The sequence below is a fragment of the Dysidea avara genome, chromosome 7 (assembly GCF_963678975.1).
Source record: "Dysidea avara chromosome 7, odDysAvar1.4, whole genome shotgun sequence".
Classification (NCBI taxonomy): domain Eukaryota; kingdom Metazoa; phylum Porifera; class Demospongiae; order Dictyoceratida; family Dysideidae; genus Dysidea; species Dysidea avara.
Window position 1 is genome coordinate 15,901,313 of NC_089278.1, and position 20,469 is coordinate 15,921,781.

Below are 20,469 nucleotides of genomic sequence, written 5' to 3' on the forward strand. Positions count from 1 at the left end.
CAAGTATTAGATCAGCTGCAGATATTACCAAGAGCACTTTGGTATCCCCAAAGTACAGTAAGTGAAAATTTACCTGTTATGCTGTTCAAAAATTTCCATGGCCAGTAGCTAAATAATAACCCATCATGCCACAACTTTCAAAGGTACAATTGTTTTAGAATAATATACCATCATGTGATAACTTGGTTTTCTTACTTGTAGAGAAATTCTGAGGTCCTGCTATGCAATGCTTTGATCCCCTTCCTATTGGATATCATTTATCATGCCTGAAAGTATACTGGCACTCAAGCCACTGCTGACACATGCCTGAACTACACATGTTGCTGAAGGATCATGAATCTGATTTTTTTCTGTTCATTGGTAAAGACACAGTACACTGGCTATATTAGCTTTCGTAACAGAGGAGAATGTGTCATATGAACATGGACCGACAGACCCTGTGCATCAAAGCTATATGCATTAAAGATGTTAGTGGGCTTCATTAAAAGTTAATAATATTGGTCTTCCATTATTTGCTTCATTTATTGAAACAACTAAACACTTTAGCCTCACTGATGTTTGCTTTCATGCACTAGTATTCTATCAATTGATGGTGTTTCCTACATAAGTGGAAAATTTTTCCACTTCATATTATTAATAAGACAGTTACTGTATACAGTACAACACAGATGGTACAAGAAAATAAATAATACATAAAAATTGACAACAGAAAATAACATCATAGATTTCTTTTGTCCAGATCATAACTAGGAACTTCTGAATCTGTACAGAACATAAATGTTATGATTACACTGGTATGCATTGTAATGCTCAGTTATGTTATACACACAGTGTGACCATTCTATTAAGAGTATCGTACCACATAGTAGAAATCTTTGGCAGTATAAAACATTGGCAGATTTGGTGAATTGTCCTTTAATTTGCTAAACTTTTCTGCTAAGGATATTTCCAGCCGTCATTAGCTACCAGCAATGTGTAGTGACACATGACAAAACATGGCAATTCAATCGGATCTTTTATACTGTCAAAGTTTCCTCTACCATACAGTACATGGTTGTTGTATTGCTTTATCAGGGATGGGAGGGGAGAGATCACAGTACGTGAATGCATGAGAACATTCATGTAAGCCCAACTTTTACAGAGAATGCTATGAACAAGGACTCAAAGTTCTCTTGGTTTACTACAATAGATAAAATGTGTAGAAACTACTTGAGCACCAGTCAAGGTGATAATGGCTATATAGGCATTTGTAGATGAAGGAGTTATTGAAACAAGTTGGGTTGTCACAGATATACTACATATATTATACACAGGTGGAAGCTTGTTTTTACTCTGTAGCAACTTTGCACACTTATGGTGCAAGCATGTATCTGGTGTATGTTTTAACTCACTTTCTAGTAACAAACTTTTTCCATTTTGAAGCTAGCGAATGTCCAACATTCATGCTACAGTACAACGGTGATCATTAATTAGCATATAGCTCATAATGAGACTTACGAAGCTATGTCTTTGCTTCTTTCCTTTAATCTAGTTAAATGTTTCTCAAAATAACCTAAACAAACACACATTGAGTGAGGTAAACCCACAACTCTGTATGTGTGTACTATAATATTACCATTTGCTATAGTAGAATATATTGAAGGTGTGTCTCTTTCTTGTATAAACACGTTAAACATTTGAGTGTTTTGGAATGCATCTAAAAACTGTGAAAGAAACATGTCAACTTTGTGTATACATGTACTATTATACACTTACCCTCCTAACAGCCTCTGAGCTGAAGCTCTTAATATACTTCTCTGTCTACATAAACAACAAGTGTATACTGTATCCACACAGATGCAACGTGTACAAACCTTGAATACTTTTTCTCCTGTGTCAGAATCTTTGACTTCCATAAATTGTGAATAGTTACCTATAGAACACACATCACATTTATACTGTGATTATGATCCAGTGGACGTTTCTTACCAAACAAGTGGGCAAAGAAAGTAATGAATGTATCAGATATGGCAGTGCTGTCAAGAACACCTGTCAGAACAATGAAAATAAGATATGACACAAAATGTAAATGACACTCTTAAAGGATACTCCATATAAAGGACACTGTTATGCTTTCGGAGGTCCTATAGACCACAATTTTATATCTGAAAAAGGACAACCCTCCTTCTAACAGTACAAGTTTCATCAAAATCAGCATCCATTATATAAAGGTTCCACTGTATCACAACTTATACAAGTACCTTGTTGTTCATACTGCTCTAAGATGATGGCCTGTTAGTTAAACATCACAACATCAAACACAGTACAACAATACAGTACACTAACCAAGTGCTCCTGAAGATATGCCTTTGCCTTAGCCGGCAATATCATTGATTCATCTCCAACCTACAGTAATACAAACAGCAATTCCTTACATCATCATATAATACATCCTAGTATATAATACCACTGGCAACATATTATTGTGTATACAAATAGTCTTAACACTATGCTAACCTTGTTCAACACTTTTCCTTTGTCAAGATGAACTATATATGCCTAAGGTGAACACATTTATAACAGACGGTATTGTGGGAATAATACACACACCTCTTCCATATCCATGTCCTCTAATAGTGGTAGATTTTGTGGCAGTAACCCCAGTATGTACGGTAGTGGAGAACAGCAGAAGTCGATTAACTTGTTAGGTAACACCGGAATAAATATGTGCTGTAACCATAGCAACACACACACACATAACAGAAGCTCTAACACTAAAGTACAGAGAACTACACAATGTGTGATACATACCTGCCAATCACATGGATACAATAGTGAGGTTACAGCATGACAACATGATGAAAAGGTGCTAAACAAGAAAAAGAACCAATGATAGAAATGTTGTGAATTATGTTAACTATTCTTAGAATACAGTGGATCTTCAGTTATATCCGAACACCTTGACTGTTAAATGACTGTTCAATTAGAGTATTTGTTACCAGTGTGATGTGTGTATTGTATTGCAGTAGGTGTGTGTTCTATTAGAGTAGTCAAACTCTACGAACAATGATCCCTGAAGATTCACCGTATATAAACTACATTTTACATGACTCCTGTATGCAAGTACCATAACTGAAGTTCACATACACATCATACAGATATTTCTTCATACCAGATATCCATAGTGTAACACTTATACCTTTCTGTGTTTTATTAGTAAGAGGTTCGGTAAACTTTAAAAAAAAGTGATACTTGTATCAGTCAGAAAAAACTGAGTGGCCTACTGGAGTGGTAAACCTTATGTGACTGTTCTATTAGAGCACATTCCAGTCAGAGAGGCAAAGTTTAACAAACTTCATCAGTCTCAGTTGACAGCCATGCCACATGTACTATTACAGTGTGATGGTTAACCTTATACCCATCTAGTAGATACATAATACCAACCTTAGCTTTTCTGCACAAAATATGATTCTTCTTTCCATTAGCATTGCAGAAAACAGTTGAATAATCTGAAACACATGACATAGATCATCATGGTATTCCGGCATGTGACATTTGAGAATATTACTGTACATAGATATGTATGTGTACATGTCAACATGTATTTGCACAAACAAGGACGCTTCTCAAACAAAGGCAAAGCCATATAACTACACACTTGTATATGGAGCTACCGATGCATATGGCAATCAATATGGTGAGCATACATATTGATTCTATAATCTATGAACAACTGAGAATATCAATGCATACAGAAAACAGATAGACTCTGAAGTAATGTATAACACACAAATGCATGACTGTACACACTGATGCATGCATTTGTAGTTTCAATTCAAACACAAATTTAAAATGTATACGAGCAAAGGTTGTATTAATACATTACACAACAGTAATTCAACATACATGTTTAATGTCCAAGCAACTAAACAAGATGCTGAAATCAATCTGTAGGAACAGCACAATGCAGTGTTAATATGTACACAACACTTTGCAACAATAAGGGGAAGGAGTTTACATGTACAAAGGTGAGACACCATTGATACAGCTTATAAGCAGATTCATAATCCCACTGATTCATAGTATGGACGATGTATGTAAAGTAATATAAACTCACATGTTCAAGTCTTGAATCCATCGGTCTTGTAAACTTTATCTTTTGCATGCCATCCCCTTTGACCTACAGGCAGGTACATGTCGGTGTGTACTAGTGATCAAATGTAGTAATAGCTAACTCACATTAAAGGCACTGACTTCTATGCTTTTGCCCTATTGGAAATTTAATATATAAAGCATATAGTATTGTACACAATATACTGTATTGTTTCGAATTACAGCCAGTCTAACACTTGGTATCATGGGGCAGAGAGCATTACAGCAAAATAAATGCCAGGTTTTGAATAAATGATGGCAGATCTCAAATGAATGTCTACTGCAGTAACAATACTGTGAAGCAAAAAGCATTTTATGGCTTTCCTTTTAATGTTAATCTGTACAGTATGTTTGAGGAAAGTAAATCACTATGTAAGAATATGAAGCTGATTCCAAGCAACACGTGAACACTGGCCGCCAGCCTCATATAGCCACTAATCTTGTTCAGTAACTGGGACTTGAAAGAAATAAATTCCTGGGCTATACTTCGAGGCAATACAGTGCTCATTTACAGGCACAGAATCAGAAAATATAACACATGTACGTTTACTTACTGGAGCAGGAAAAGGATTAGCTATGATCTGTAAGATAAAATACAAGATAAATATACAGTACACGGCAAATCATTGAAGTACTATAGTATAGTAGACTTGCTCACATGACCTTTTAAAATTGAAGGACTGTTGAAAATTATGCATAGGTATTAGTATAGCATGGGCGTGTGTTGACTTATCAAAACAAAGTGGCTTTTTCAGTGTTAAAGTCTACTGTATGTTCAAAATAACAAGGACTAAATACGTGTTTACTGTACTGACGCGCCATACTTTCTTTCGTAAATAATGTTAATATCACAATGAGCAAATATTCCAATTTACATGTGGATTACAACAACAGTCAATTTTACTCACTGCTTTTAATAGTGTAAATGCTGCACTAGGTGATGCCTTCCTTCTCTCTTCGAGATTGTCAAGTATCTACAGTAGAACAAGGTGTGTATGCATGACTACACAGTCAGCTTGGACTGGGTATACAGGCATAATATATGTACCTTCTTGTACATAGAGAAGCATCCCAGAGAACTGACTATACAATATACTTCAGGTAGACGGGGACCAGTTCCTGATGGCTAGTAACACATGGTGAGTGATGATGGAACACACACGAGGTTAACAATCTTTACCAATAGTCTCCTACAGTAGCCAAATCTTCTGTTGCCTTCCACATCAGTTAACACAAATGAAAATGTTTCACTAAAGAAAAAAAAAAAGACAACATGAATCCATACAAACGTAGTAGTAATTGCTATGATGAAAACAATGTACAGTAATTAGTTGAAATCAAATGTTAGCTCACACATCAAGGTGCTATCTACCCCACCAGAAACCTTAACACAACTCCACTGAGTACATGTGATGTAATGTATTGCTTTACACATCATTCACCACATTCTGTAATCACTTCCCCGCTACACAGCACTATAGCTATGTCCACCAACTGATCGGCAATGTGAGCACAGCAGTCATAACTTGTGTAATAACATTGCTAAGCAGATTGATGCACAGCTTCACAATCTAAATGCACATCATGGGTGTATATAAGCTGTCTAACAGCTGCAGAAGCAGTGACAAGTGTTTGGCGGTGAATTAGTGTGTATACTGGTAGCACCATAAGTCAGACACAGTCGCACGTAACTGTCACGGATAACACACAACTGTACCTTGAATATTCTGTAACTGGCTGTACACTGTTAGCATCTGGAAAGCAGAAATTTGGTATTTCTTGTAAAGCCTGGTCTTTAGCAATTTCCTGCTGCGACTAAAGTATACGATAGAGATGTCTGTATAGGTATGCAGTACTTGTGTATTATACATAATAAGACAACAATAGTTTCAATGTCTGACACTTACCGCTGGTGGAAATCTGTATGTCACATGAGGCTCCAACTTTCCATTAGGAGTCTCCACTGAAAAGAGTGGTAAAATACATACTTACTGTTAGCATTGTGGGTGTGTACCTTTTCTAAGTCCAACCACCAACACAAACTCAAACAAGTGTCGATATTCGTGTGACGGATCGGCGGCATCGACCATACTAGCACGTTTCCTCTAGTAAGACACAAAGTCTAACAGCAAACCACAGCACATACATGAACTACCAGTGTATATGTACGTACGGTGTATACTTCACAACAAAAGAAATTCTAACCTCCATATCTTTTGTGGAAACATGTCTTAGTTTTGGTCTACTCTCTGCACAAGGGAGAAAACAAGCACATTGTTAAAGTATATTACATGCAACAGACATCAAAATGATACTCAAGTTAGACAGCTTGCTTTTGAGAACAAACGGGCTTCGTGTAACTAAATAGTCCCAAACACTTTCAATCTCTATTTTCAGCTAAGCCATACTATGAACAGAGCATCTAGCTCAGTGGCTATTTAGTGGTACAACTTTCACATAAAACATTTAGTTACAGTAACACAATACTTCAAGTGATAGTCTAGGTTATCATTCATATAGACAATACAATGGGAATTGAAGTCAATAGTAAATCTAATTAGCTAACAATGAAAACATTCAAAGTGGTACACTACGTTGATTAAATCTCCTATACACAGTATAATCAATAGCAGAAATACTATTTACCTCATCTTTGTACACAAAGGTTTAATAATGTGGTGTACAGAATATGTGTCATTGTTTACAACACATAACAATATATTATTATATACACAATGAATAAAAATTAAGTCATCTTTTTTGACATGTCAAAGTCGCTGACATTTTAACAGAGAAATTTTTGATGAACCACAAGTAAATTGTCAAATGCATCAAAATTCTCCCGTCAAACTTTAGCACTACATAGTAACTTCCAAGATTTATTATTTTTTGAAATCACAAGAGGATGATGATACCTAATTCTCTCCTTATGTATTCATGACGGCACTACAAGCATGGAACTATTACCACAAGTAAATGTAGAAATGCTTCTTTTTAGAGGAGGTTGGTCATGCATCAAAAGCAATGAATACCACAAGATTCAACTCAACACAAAAGCGTGTTGGGATAGCAATCATTCTCCCAGAACCTTCTTTTAGCTCAGTACATACATGGCATTCCTAGCTAAGAAGCAAGTGATATACGATCCACATTTCTGTCTGTATGAGAACCACAGCCTGGGAAACACAGCAGATCAAATGTACAGGGTGTAACCCAACTATACTACGTAACTAGAAAAATATATAGCACGAAACTTAATAAATTCCCACAGCCACTTGTATATATGTATAACTGTGTACAAAATACACAATCTCTTACTAATGGTGCCTCCTCTATTGTCCATGTCTACTTCATCTTCCCCAGTAGTTTCTTCCTCTTCTTCACTACTTGAACTACTTGAAGCATCACCTACACATGATAAAAGCAGATTATTCCACAAGGGACCCACAAGAACGCTGTATAACTGGACGTAAGAATATCAACAATGAAACTTTTGTTGAATGCAGAAAAATCCCCGACAGCTTGCTGTCTAGGCAAGTGCCTAAAAGAACTGCACAGCTTGGAAACTGGTACCTTCAAATTCTCTACGTTCAATGTCTACTTTAAATGCATGACATGCCATACACATCATTACTAAGTGTTGTTATTACACATATATGGCTGGTCAAACTACATACTTTCTCATAACAATACCCTTGGATGGTCTTACTTGTATGTATGTTTCAGTACATACATGCATGAAGATGTTTATAGTATAACACGCACGTGTGCATGTACAAATTGAAGCATATGTATTAGACAGATGGCAAGTACACGCTGGGTGTGTATATGTGCATGTAGGTAGTTGTGGTTCATGGTAAAACTTGGCTACCATATAACAAGAGATTTATGAAGCAGCTAATTGTAAAAGTATTCTTCAAAGATGACAACTGTAGAGACCAGATTGTCACAGAAGGATGTCACAATAGACTATGGTATACATAAGTACCTACTTGTGTGTATGGTGTGTATGTTATAAACTGTACAAATATAAAATAACAGATCACGGTCTGCTACACAAGATTTAACCGCCACCATAAATTATAATTACAAATAGCATTAAAATTTTAAAATCACACTACGTACAGCACATTTCTCTCAACGCTCACCTAGTTGCAATACTCTTTTCAGTTTCTGAAATATTCCCTTCCGTTGCTGCAAGAATTAGAAAATCAGTAAAGGATCAAGATAGACAAGGACTCAAATAACAAAATAATTACTTAAAATGGGTTGTGATGTAATCTATGTGTGCCCTCTGCTTCCGATACAACTGATAATGTAAACAGATAAAAATCATTTTCTAATCTGAGACAAATGAAAAGGATGGGCTGGAACTAGTATAGATTCAACCACCACCTAAGAAATCCTTCTATGTACTTTATTACCTAGCTCACTACCTAGCTTACATCATAAGAGAAGATACAGGACAAAGCCGTACTATGTAGCTACATCAGGATGAAGTAAAAACTCATCACAGACCTACCATTACATCATTTGTGTGGTGCTAACTAAATAGTGTGGTGGATTTAGCTGTAAACAGGGAATCCATGTATGGTACGTATATGCCATCTACAGTGTATGCTGAAGGGACTGATACACAAAACTATGGACTACTGGTTAAATATTTAACTTTACCAGTCGGCTTGAATAAAAAGCTGCATGATTTTTGTCATCAACTTTTCTACGAACTGTGTCTGTTACACAAGTTATAAAACTCATCTCACCTTGTTTGTAGTAGTTGTCATTGCTAGTTTCTAGAGGAGCATAAACACACAATTAAACAATTGTATACTATTAACCGCCTACAACAAACCCTGGACTTGCCAGATAACACAACGATTGTTTTATACAGCTAACTTTGTAGAAAAGATTCTTATCTCAATACCTTTCATATACAGACATGCACATACACACAGTGAAATGCCTCAAATCTGACATCTCTCCATTTGCTGTGCCCAAAGACACTTTCAAAATGTAATACTATTGGACCTTAACAAGCCAATATCTCTTTAAAAATCTGACACACGCACCATTGGGTGACAGTTTCAGTGAATGCTCCAAGCTAATATGTGCTGCATGTATAGGTATTGCAAAGTGTGTGTGTCTATTAAAACAAGAGACTTTATACTTGACAGTCGAATGTACAATTGTACATGTTGTGTTAAGTTCTATTTATGTATGTATGTATGTATGTATGTATGTATGTATGTATGTATGTATGTATGTATGTATGTATGTATGTATGTATGTATGTATGTATGTATGTATGTATGTATGTATGTATGTATGTATGTATGTATGTATGTATGTATGTATGTATGTATGTATGTATGTATGTATGTATGTATGTATGTATGTATGTATGTATGTATGTATGTATGTATGTATGTATGTATGTATGTATGTATGTATGTATGTATGTATGTATGTATGTATGTATGTATGTATGTATGTATGTATGTATGTATGTATGTATGTATGTATGTATGTATGTATGTATGTATGTATGTATGTATGTATGTATGTATGTATGTATGTATGTATGTATGTATGTATGTATGTATGTATGTATGTATGTATGTATGTATGTATGTATGTATGTATGTATGTATGTATACTGTTTGTGTACCTAGAACATGTTACAATATATAGTCCCATGTGTGCACTGTACATAGACTGTAGCTAATGTTTACCATCACATACTATACAGTATATAGTGGAATCCAACACACACTACTGCATGTACACACCCACAATACCATTTGCCATAGTGTATGTGCATACATCTACATTTTTGAAATCCTCACTGATGAAGGCACTTTATAATGGTCTCATAAATAAAGAGGATCTACTATACAGTGTGTATATATACAATGTGAACACATTCATCACTTCTACTGCACATTTAGCCTATCAATAGGTGAATAAGCTAACAAACTATACTGTGCCTAAGATTAGTACTATCAACTTTTAGTAAGTATAGTCTACCAGATAATTGTACTAACCATTAACAATATATTACAGTTCTCAGTCTACATGACAGTGATATGTATACAGTATAGATGTACTTACCTTAGCAGATTCTCTAGAATGTTTGGCCCTAGGAATAGTACTATAAGATGGCAGCAAATCTTCTTCAACAGCACTCTAACAAAAACAATGAATACACCTCAATAATGATGGCATAGAAGAATCAGACAGCTTTTAAATATATCTGACAAACAGTGAACCCTAAGAAATGCTTAATGATGTTATAAGCCATAACAATGTCATCCTGTAGCAACCATTCACATCAACATAAAATGTAGTCATGTTTGAAACCCAACTCTTAGTGAAGTCTAGCATCCAACCAAGTGTATATTTGAATGATTCGTAAATAGGCTATACTGAGGATTAGATGTTTTACTATCACTGCTGTTATTCAGCCTTAGCTGCTTCAACATAATTGTTCTAACATGGAGACTTTTTTCTGTTAATTACAAATGTCCTAAAGAGGTTCAACTTTATAAAGGACTCTCTATGCCAAAGACACAATGAATTGTATTGCCCTATTAAGGATGTGGTTTTAATAAACAAAACCTTTTTACTTGCACATGTATCAATCACATGCCAACGATAAAATATAGTACATGTGTACACAAGTGTATAGTCGTGTACATATATAGCAAATGGTAATTTGAAGATATGTGTGAATTTATCTATAACCAATAAAGCTATAATTTGTGTTTGTTAAAAGGAACGCCATAAAAGAGAGCACAATTCAGTAATAAACAGTTACTCAAATAGAACGCTACAGCTACACCGTGAAGAGCACAAATTAACGTGTGCCTCCTGAAAGTAGAGCAATTTCACTGTCAATAATAAAATACACATATACACTGTATTAATGCAGTAAACTTTGCAAAGGTTGTTTGATATTCATCATGGCAGTAAAGCACTTCTAAATATAGTACAGTTCATCTCTGCAGTTGAATCCCTACACTCCACACAGCTCTGTATGGCTGCAGTATTGTTTATATGTATGATGTGTCCATAACAGCTCAGAGGGGTTAATTGGCTAATTGAAGTATATCATGTCTTGCCTGTAAGTGTTGATGGGTAATACCACATTATTAGCAGTGCTAGTGCTTGTTTTAATAAACACTTTGAACATAAAAAGTGTTGGTAGGGACACATTCTTGAGGTTAGGAACCACACTTTGGGGCCAAGATATTTTTTTGCGACCAAGATCTTTTTCCTTTTTGCGACAATATAGTGGTTTTCCTCATGCAAAAATGCAGAAGCCAGACCAGTTCAGACCATAATTTTTGTACTTGTTGTGGAGGTTGTTTTTATCGTGCCTTAATTTAGAGAGTTTGCTAAGGGAAATAGAGACAAACATTGCTTAGCTAATGGAAAGATGTGTCTTGTTAATGAAACGTGTGTGACTATGAAACTGTCCACTGACACTATTTACTGCAAGGTTTAATACAACATATAGTAATGTGTAATGAATGGAGTCAACTGACATCTGTTCCAGCATCTATGGTTCCAGCTACAAGTTGTGTTCTCAGTAATAGTCCCACTTGAATGGGGTGTGGCATGGCATGTTTACAGTTTTCCATGTGTCATGTATACAACAAAAGTGACTTGTAGACACCAGAGATAACAAACTGCTTCGAAATGAAGAAGGTGTGGTGAGTTGAGGACCTGGTAAAGTTGTAACTTTGAAGGGTCACTAGTTACCCATGTACAAGGATTGTAGAAATAAGACAAAATGTGACAAAAACAACTGCCGATCCAGTGTACAGTGTAGTATTCTACATAAACTATTATATTAACTTGTGTACATAAACATACAGCTAGCTAGTACATCACACTTGCATTTTAAGTTACATAATTTAGCTGCTAAATTTCAAGGATCAACTATTTGCCAATGTTCTTATGGATGAAGGTCTACGTACAACACACTCAATTAGACATCATCCATGGATAATGTAATTTTGTCTGGGTGGCTGCACAGTATGACATAACAACTGATACTGTATACATAGGTAGTATGGGTACCATGGTCATTAGCTCAACAGAAAACAGCAGTTATAGCACTGTACGTAGCTCTTAAGGACTATTAGTAGTGCATCGCTCGGGCAACATAAATACTAAAATTCTGCAGGGCCATACTTCTCAGAGATGAAGATCAAAAAGGTCTTCCTTTCTAAAGGTCTAGAGCCAGGCTGCTATCTCATGTACTCTTTTTATTTGTGATGTAACTGGTCTCTTGGACTCCTGGTTAAATTACGTGTGAATAAACTTGTGCATAAGCACCAAGCTTTGGTGGATTTGATTATATTGGCTAGCTGCTCAGCTTTTACAGCAAAACTTTGAAGTTTATACTGTTGCTGCGGAGAATTTTCCCACTGGGAATGCTGACAGAGCTGTGGTACCTGTGCAACCATGGACACAATTTTGTCTAAGGCAAGATTGGACCACTAGGGTTATATATATTCTTGCAGAATCCACTTGCACATAACAATTACCATATTTGGACATAAACCAAGTGTGAAGCTTGTTTACATCTGAAATAATAAATATTGATGTTTGCAAAATCTCCATTCCCACAATTTACAGTCCACACCCTGTCAAGTGAAGGGTGAAACAATCTGTGGAAGATTTAATAACAATAGACAACACATAGTTATTGTTACGAGCAACCATTATGCTCTTAAAGTACAATTGAGTTCACACTACGTGAACACTTTACGCTCTAAAGATACCAGCCAGACAAATTTGGTGTGGTGAGACAAAATATGTAACATAGTGATTAATTAGCTACTAACCATGTACTAGTACTGAGACATTCAAACTAGATGTTAAACCTTAAAGCCTTCAAGTATATGTGACCATCCAATTCAACATTTAAATGGTTGACATGGGTACCCATGAGTAAAAAATACTGCAACAGTATTACCGACCAGTTAATAGCTGCCCCTGGATAGTAGTCACTCCACAGCCTAGAATTATTGTGATAAGAGCTGACCTCGGATAAGAGCCACGGCTTGTATCTAAATATACTGATGGAAATGTTGCCAAGATACATTTGAAGCATAAATCAGGCAAAGGAGTTGTTTTAATCCAGAAAGTAGTACTTTTGAGAGAAGTTAAAATGAATGATAGCATTGAAGGATGATTAAACAAGGTCAGTCGCTCATGAATCCATATAAACACCACGGGCTGCTGCCACACAAGCCCATAGTAGCCGCCTTCACATAGTAACCACAGGGTTTGCCTTGCTGAAAGTTACAGTAGCCGCAGCTATTAACCGGTAAAATACAGTACACCAGAAATTCTGCTGAATTTAAATCAAGCATGTTAAGATCCTAACACATTTACACACGTAGCTACTCGCAAGAAGATACATCTAAAAGAGCTCACTTCTTAACCATTGTAAAGTGCATTGTAAGGACTACCGTACACATGCTTATGCAGTGGACTGCTCCAATTACTTGTATACAATATTTTCATCTAAAAATATAATAGGATACAAGAAAAATTCTTGACAAGCAAATGCATGCATATGTGGCTCCTGGAATACACTAGGGAGCTGTGCGAGTCTATAATATGGGGAGTTGGATCTTGACATCAAAACTATGTTGAATGAGGTAAAAATATCCCAGACCCACAGTGACTCTATCTTTTGGCAACAGGCATGCACCAAAGGAGCCAGAACAGCTGGGATCTGTGACATCTTCTGCATCCAAAAAGAACAATGAGCAAAAGGTTTTATGTTGTAGCAAAAAGTATTAGTTACTGTGCAGAGTGGCACTCAGTCAATTAGAAATGGCAATTAACCTGTTTACATGTGTTACTAAGAAGTTTGTTTACACTTGTTACTCTACATTTGCTGCTAAAGTGATTTGGAATAAACTGAAGAGAATCAGTGTTAATTGCTAATGTATGCACATAATTAGCTCTCCATGAAGAACATAGACACTTTAATAGAGTATGAGTATCATTATTGTTAGTTGATGTTATGCTACTTCTAAAAACCAGGCGTTCATGCAGTAAATACTTCTGACTTAATCAACCATGTCAAGGCCGGAGGAGACGGTCCGGTTGGTCAGGCCTGAGCCGGACCAATAATCTGGAGTTGAACCAACTAGCTGACCAGCTCGAACTACATTACTCTCATGCAATCTTTGGACGATCACATCTACATGTACCTACGTACATTTTACAGATGTTATTGAAAATGCATGACACGAGTAGTTACCTAGTTTCTCAGCCTAACTAAAGCACAGAACTACACGTATAGTACCTCCAATCACCTTACAGTACAGCATAGCATTCGTATCGTTCGTACAGAAATGATTGTGGGTTCTACGTACAGTATCACATGTGCTGACAGTTGGCATTTTTATCACGTGTAAGGCAGGTGCCTTCTTTGATTCTAAACCAGCACACTTATATCACAATTCAATCTTCATAAAGTAATCATTAGCATTCCTTGGCTTGTCTCTCTTGGCTTCTTTTACTGGGCGAAGGGCTGGCAGTGACAAACCCGGCAGATGACTCATTCCGCGGCAAGAAGCTGTACACCCATACATTACATGGTGGCCATCTGGATGAGATGTTGAGTAGAAATCACTCCTCTTCAACTACCCACTCGTCCTGTCGAGATACTGAGCAAATTCTCAGTCTCACCCACATCGTGCCATTTTCGAATACTGATTGGTCTCGTGACTGTCCACCAGTATATTTACGTGATGATCCGTTCACTTCATACAAACCAGTATAGTAGTATACTGTATTTTTGTAGCTGTGTAGCTTTTTATTGTAGCTGTGTGAATTCACTGTATGGTAATTATATCCTAGCTAAAGGGGGCCATGCTGCATGGGTTCCCTGTGAAATTTGGGGGGAAAGTTGCGAGTTGCTAGCTAGTTTTACTTTAAAGTTTAGCATCAATTTTAAATTTTAAGGCATTTTCAAGCCTTTAAATTGCAAAAATTCTGAAGCTCCTGGGGGTTGCACCCCCAGACCCCCATTGAACTTCTAATTGCTAGCTATAACTAAATGAACCATACAGCAAGTTTCATGCTGTGTCCCCTGTATGTCAGGTCTACAATTATACATAGTATAGAAAGTCTGAAGAACAACAGATAGGCTTGAGCATATTTATATAGCTAGCTAGCAGTGAAATATCACTAAAATTGCATATCTGAGTGTCTAATTTTCAAAAATTTCCTGTGGGGGCATGCCCCCAGACCCCCCTAGAATGCTCGTGCTTCACAGAGTGTGCTTCGCACACTGTGCAACAGCTCCTCTCTCATTGGCATGTATACAGTAGCAATTTCAACATTATAGTCAATGGCCTGACCAACTCAATTTTCCCTCCTCCGGCCCTGCATGTATATAATTTAGTTTATATTCATGCTATTGCTATTATTAATTCAGCTAGATAATTAGATTTGTAAATACTGTAATTTACCATAATTCATAAGTCATGAATTATTATTATATTATAATTCAGTAATTACATTGTTATGCACTGCTAAGGAAGTATAACTCTTTAACACTTGCTCAAACAAACCAAGCATCTTCTCAACTGTTTTATAGTGTTTTCTCCACGCGGATTGTTTAGAGAAAGCCTCAAGGCTGCCCTTCATTTTCGTTTGCATAAGTACGTACAGGACATGCCCCTTTCTCCTCAAAGGAATTCTATATTTTTGGTTGTATTACACCCGTATAGCCCATTAGGAAAGTTATTCACAACGTATTCTTTAACCCATTTAACTCAAATTTCGAAATATCGACCTCAGCATAAAGCTTAGCTTCTTGAAAGTGTAATGCAATGTTTACGAAGCCTTAATTCTTTTCACACATGCAGGCTGCTTTTGACACAAAACTGTTTGCTCACATGGGTGAAATGACACAGACGTTATGCTACATTCTTACCAAAACAATTACAGCAACTAGGTGCAAATGCCCTGCAGCCAGCAGTGGGGTGTGCGCCTGGTTAAAATGGTGCATATTGTTCATTGTCTCTGGCATAAAACATGTCACATAGGTATATGGCTACCAATCATATCAATTGTTAATGGTAGAGAGTACTCGGATACTAAAAATTCATGATGCCTAGTTTCCAAAGTCATTCCTTACATCTGAACAATCATAATTATGCAAGACACTGTTTCTAAACCAACCTGCCAGAATACAGCTTCAGCTCCATTTCCCATGGAAATATTCTTTTCAAACAACCTTAGTGGACATGTGTAATACTGTAGTTGCACATCAAACCAAAAAAGGAAAGCCTAGCTAGCTGTTCCAGATCAGTGACCTAACACTGGGGTACCTGAGCATCACTTGGGTGCTACAGTTGATGCAGGAAATTCCTCAGGATTAGTAACTAGCAGGAGGTTTGTACCATGTCTCATGGATAACAGCATGGGCACTCAAAGTCTCACCTGACATTCAGTTGGTATTTCACTTCATCAGCAGAAACAAATGCCAACTGTCCATTGTATATGCACAACACATGCATGTGTGTGTGTGCAATGAGTTCAGGAATAGGTTTTCAGTTGGACTATAGATAAACTGTATTACTTAGAGCACTGCAGCAGGTGTGCATGGAAAATACGGTAAGAGATTAATACAGCATGAAGCGAAGCCAAGTGCTGTCAGGTCCCCCCCTCCAACCCTAGAGTGCTGTATTTTTGTACACAAGTTTAGACAGGCGGTGCTTTAAGAGACTTTCTAGTCGTGTTCTTCAGACCATTCATCTTAAGTACTCAGTTTTCGGCCATCACACTATCAGCAAGTGTATATATAATCTATCTCTATTCATAGAAAGAAACAGCTAGTATTAGTTAGTAATTTATAATTAGGAAACTTAGATAACTTGATCAGTTTGTTTACATGTGTTGCTATATAAGGAGTTTGTTACTATATGTTTGACAATAGAATATACATGAAAGTATATGAAGTCTATGTCTCTGGATGTCTTTATCATATTTGCTTACATGTACGTACTAGTTCTTATCCTAGATCTCTGGAATACTATCAACTTGCCTACTAAAAAGTCCTGGTACTTTTAATATACAAGTTACATTCCATAACTTTAGCGTTCCATAGAAGATTTATATGCTCAGACAGTTTTTTCAAGACAGGATGAATGCTCGATGTTTGTGGTACATGCCTACATTGAAAGGAAATGGGGACTATAAAGTGGAACCTATCAATAGGCACCTAACAAGAAATCCCCTACAGTTTGGTAGAACAGCTGGAGATACATTAACGGATGTTGCTTCATCATATACACATTAATGTTTCCTGTGTGGGGTAAAATTACTACCTTCCCTATTTCCTTAATTCTTTTCCAAACTAATTATACTTATGTCACTATATTATACAGTTAGTCCAATGGTTATTGACTGATAAAATTATTTCCAAGCCACTAACAGACAACGGATGCCAGTAGAAGTACGAACAACAGAGAGTTTATAAATTTGCGTGTCTAGATGCACCACACCAATATATATATAATACATTTCCACTAAGAATTTATCCTTCTTCCTGGTACCTATTACTACAATGTCACAGACTCTGTGAATTTTCTGTCCGATTGAACATTGCGTACTGCACATCTTATACTATGTACTGCCCATGTGATTAATGCACTACGACTTTTGAGTAGTATGCGATGTTCAAACAGAACAGTAACAAAATATCAGGCTTTACCGTACTGCCTGGCCACGTTAACAATGGAGGGTTTGCTGGCGTTGAAATCACCATCAACTTCTTCTTGCAGTAGGTCTGCTCTGGATACTCTCTGATAGACAGGAGTGGCTACAGGTTACTTACTAGAGTTATATGTACTAGATGTGTATGGGCCAGACAACAGTAGTATAGCATTTTACAGCAAGTAACACACAAAGTATAAACACCCTAATTGAACATTCACCAACAAGATGGCTTTTTACACATCACTACACAAGCAGCTCTATTAGGATCCAGTTGTTGCTGTGATAGTACTATATACAGTCCTGACTTAACACTTTTGAAGATAAAAGGAAACCAACAAGAGCTTGGCAGTTACATCACCATTAGAACAGGGGACCAATCTCACAATCTGATTGAATTAAGGTTATTGTAGCAGCAACAACAAAAGAAAAAATCATGTACTAGAAACACTAAATGCAACAACATCTGTGCACATCACTAGTGATGCAGAGCTTAGTACTCTGTACTCACACCCACATTCTCACTGGGTTAGATTGGCTGATTTTTCATTGTTAAGATTTCAACTCCCTGTACTAACTGGCTTTAACTATTTCACAGATCCAGGGGGATAGCAGTTACAATCAAAATAATAAAGTATTACTGAGATACTGTACCACTGTATTGCCTCCTCTTTTTCTTTGTGATGTCATTGGTTGGCAAGATAGGATCTAGTGAAGTTGATTTTATTGGATAGCATTGGCAAACTTGGCATGGCAGAACATAAATTTTACTGCAAAATTTTTGAACAGTACTCATGCCATTGAAACAACATAGGAACTGCTGTTACATTTCTGCCGCTCATTGGTCTTGCATTTCCCCACAAGAATAGCAAGAAGCTACATATGTGGCAAGATACGGGACCAAAATCTGCTATCATTTTGGTGTAACACTTGTTACAAGTGGTACATTGTTACATAAGTCTGTTCCCATATTACCAACTAATGACATTATTAAGTGGCTGGTAAATTAGTAAAGAGAGTTCATGATATTCGTATGGGGCTTATTTCACAATTAGATGTTCTCTTGTCAGTAACAACCAAACTACATTATATCATTCAGTGTTTCAAAGCTACAATGATCTAACAATAATGTATCAATGTCATCAATGGAATGATATGAATGACAAACGTTGTTAAGAATAGGGCAAGTGATAGGCGTTTATGCAGCTTAAATGGCACAATATATCAAGTTTCTCAACAACACATATGCGATATCCTGTATTACAAATGTACATATACATATCACCACATCAATGTATTACAGAAGTATATATATTGGTATACACCATATTATATTCAAGAACTTTTACAGTTTTACCACTACCTCACACATTGTGGGCATAGTTATAATTTCATAACAAGGGGTTGCATCATTTTTTGACTAGTTCACGCTGGTAAAGATGGTCTGTGATATACACAACATTCAGAAAAGGCCAAATAATAAGGAATGGCTTTATAAATGGAACAATGTAGTATTCGGATAAGGATAGTTTTAAGCATGACACATGTGTTTATGGATCAAAGAAATGACATACATGTTTATAGCTATACAAATGTAAAAACTAACCGGTGAAGCAATAATCATTGACAAAGGACGGTCGGATGAGCGTTCAGAACCAACAACAGGGCTGGCTGTTTGCTTAGATGCCACCTTGCCTTTCATTAAGCACTTCTCTAGATTCTTCTCCGTGACTCTTTCTCGATTTCTTTTAACTACTGCGTGATCAGTGAAATCCTTAGATTGAGGATGTAAATCTCTATTGGGACTACCAGTCTTCTTAGGCAGTTCTAATGGTTCCCTTGAAGTTACCCCATTACCAGTAGAAATCTTTGCCAGAGGATGAGAACCTTCAGTGGAATTGAATTTCTTCAGCAATCCTGAAGGTAGTTTTGGTTTGTCAGTTATAGGCTCATGTTCTGTAGAATTTTTAAACTCAGGTTGCACCTCTTTGTTAAGTGCAGGACTTTCAGATTTCTTCAACAGTCCTGACAGCTTCTTAGGAGTCGGTGGAGGTCTCGGTTTAGGTGGAATAGCTGGTCCTGTTCTGTTGGTTGCATAAACAGTACGTGGTTTTCTTGGCAGTGGTGGTTTAGTCCTGTTACCTTGTGGTGAGGTCTGCATTTTTCTTGGAACGACCAGAGGCTTACCTGACACTAACGAACCATTTTGGGGCCTTATGGGCGGGCTTGGCCTGTTACAGATAGGACTATTTTCTTCATCAACGGATTCATATGAACGTGGCAAAGTTGATGTGTTCTTAATTTCAAGCAAGTCATCAGAGCTCCGCCATCTTGTATGCAGAGTACGACTACGGGGGCTACCAGGTGAAGAACTCAACTTAACGCGATTGGTGTTGCCGGTTGGACTAGTCAGCTGGGGCGTTGCCTCCTGCGAGTAGTCCTGGGGATCGTCATCCTCTATAAGTGACGTAGGGGTGTGAGTTTTATCCAGCGTCTTCCATCTTGATCCAGGAGGTAGCAACGGTTTCTTGGCAGACATCAGATCTCAAACTTTTGGTCACGAATATTTCGCACGTGAGACAG

The 20,469-nt window shown here is 36.9% G+C and overlaps 1 protein-coding gene across 1 annotated transcript; it reads right to left on the minus strand.

Moving 5' to 3' along the window:
* Positions 1-595: 595 nt before the first annotated feature.
* LOC136260540 (DENN domain-containing protein 2B-like) lies at positions 596-20,469 on the minus strand. Its single transcript, XM_066054316.1, has 29 exons — positions 19,493-20,469; positions 10,243-10,317; positions 8,895-8,924; positions 8,280-8,325; positions 7,450-7,539; positions 6,337-6,380; positions 6,146-6,236; positions 6,039-6,094; positions 5,849-5,946; positions 5,312-5,381; positions 5,180-5,257; positions 5,040-5,105; positions 4,686-4,712; positions 4,219-4,248; positions 4,097-4,159; positions 3,886-3,927; positions 3,424-3,488; positions 2,791-2,848; positions 2,590-2,709; positions 2,497-2,538; positions 2,326-2,385; positions 2,241-2,271; positions 1,969-2,028; positions 1,854-1,912; positions 1,756-1,800; positions 1,616-1,703; positions 1,498-1,552; positions 1,392-1,445; positions 596-762 (listed from the first exon to the last, which is right to left on the minus strand). The coding sequence occupies exons 1-29, from the start codon at positions 20,423-20,425 to the stop codon at positions 747-749; spliced, it is 2,592 nt and encodes an 863-aa protein (XP_065910388.1). The 5' UTR covers positions 20,426-20,469; the 3' UTR covers positions 596-746.

What these genes read in the sequence shown, in the direction of transcription:
- LOC136260540 (XM_066054316.1), bottom strand. Translation starts at nt 20,425, where the DNA reads ATGTCTGCCAAGAAACCGTTGCTACCTCCTGGATCAAGATGGAAGACG. An exon ending in CCAGTTACAGAATATTCAAG is followed by an intron (nt 5,382 to 5,848) that starts GTACAGTTGTGT and finishes TTTTTTCTTTAG; the next exon opens with TGAAACATTTTCATTTGTGT. An exon ending in CATTTACACTATTAAAAGCA is followed by an intron (nt 4,713 to 5,039) that starts GTGAGTAAAATT and finishes TTTATCTTACAG; the next exon opens with ATCATAGCTAATCCTTTTCC.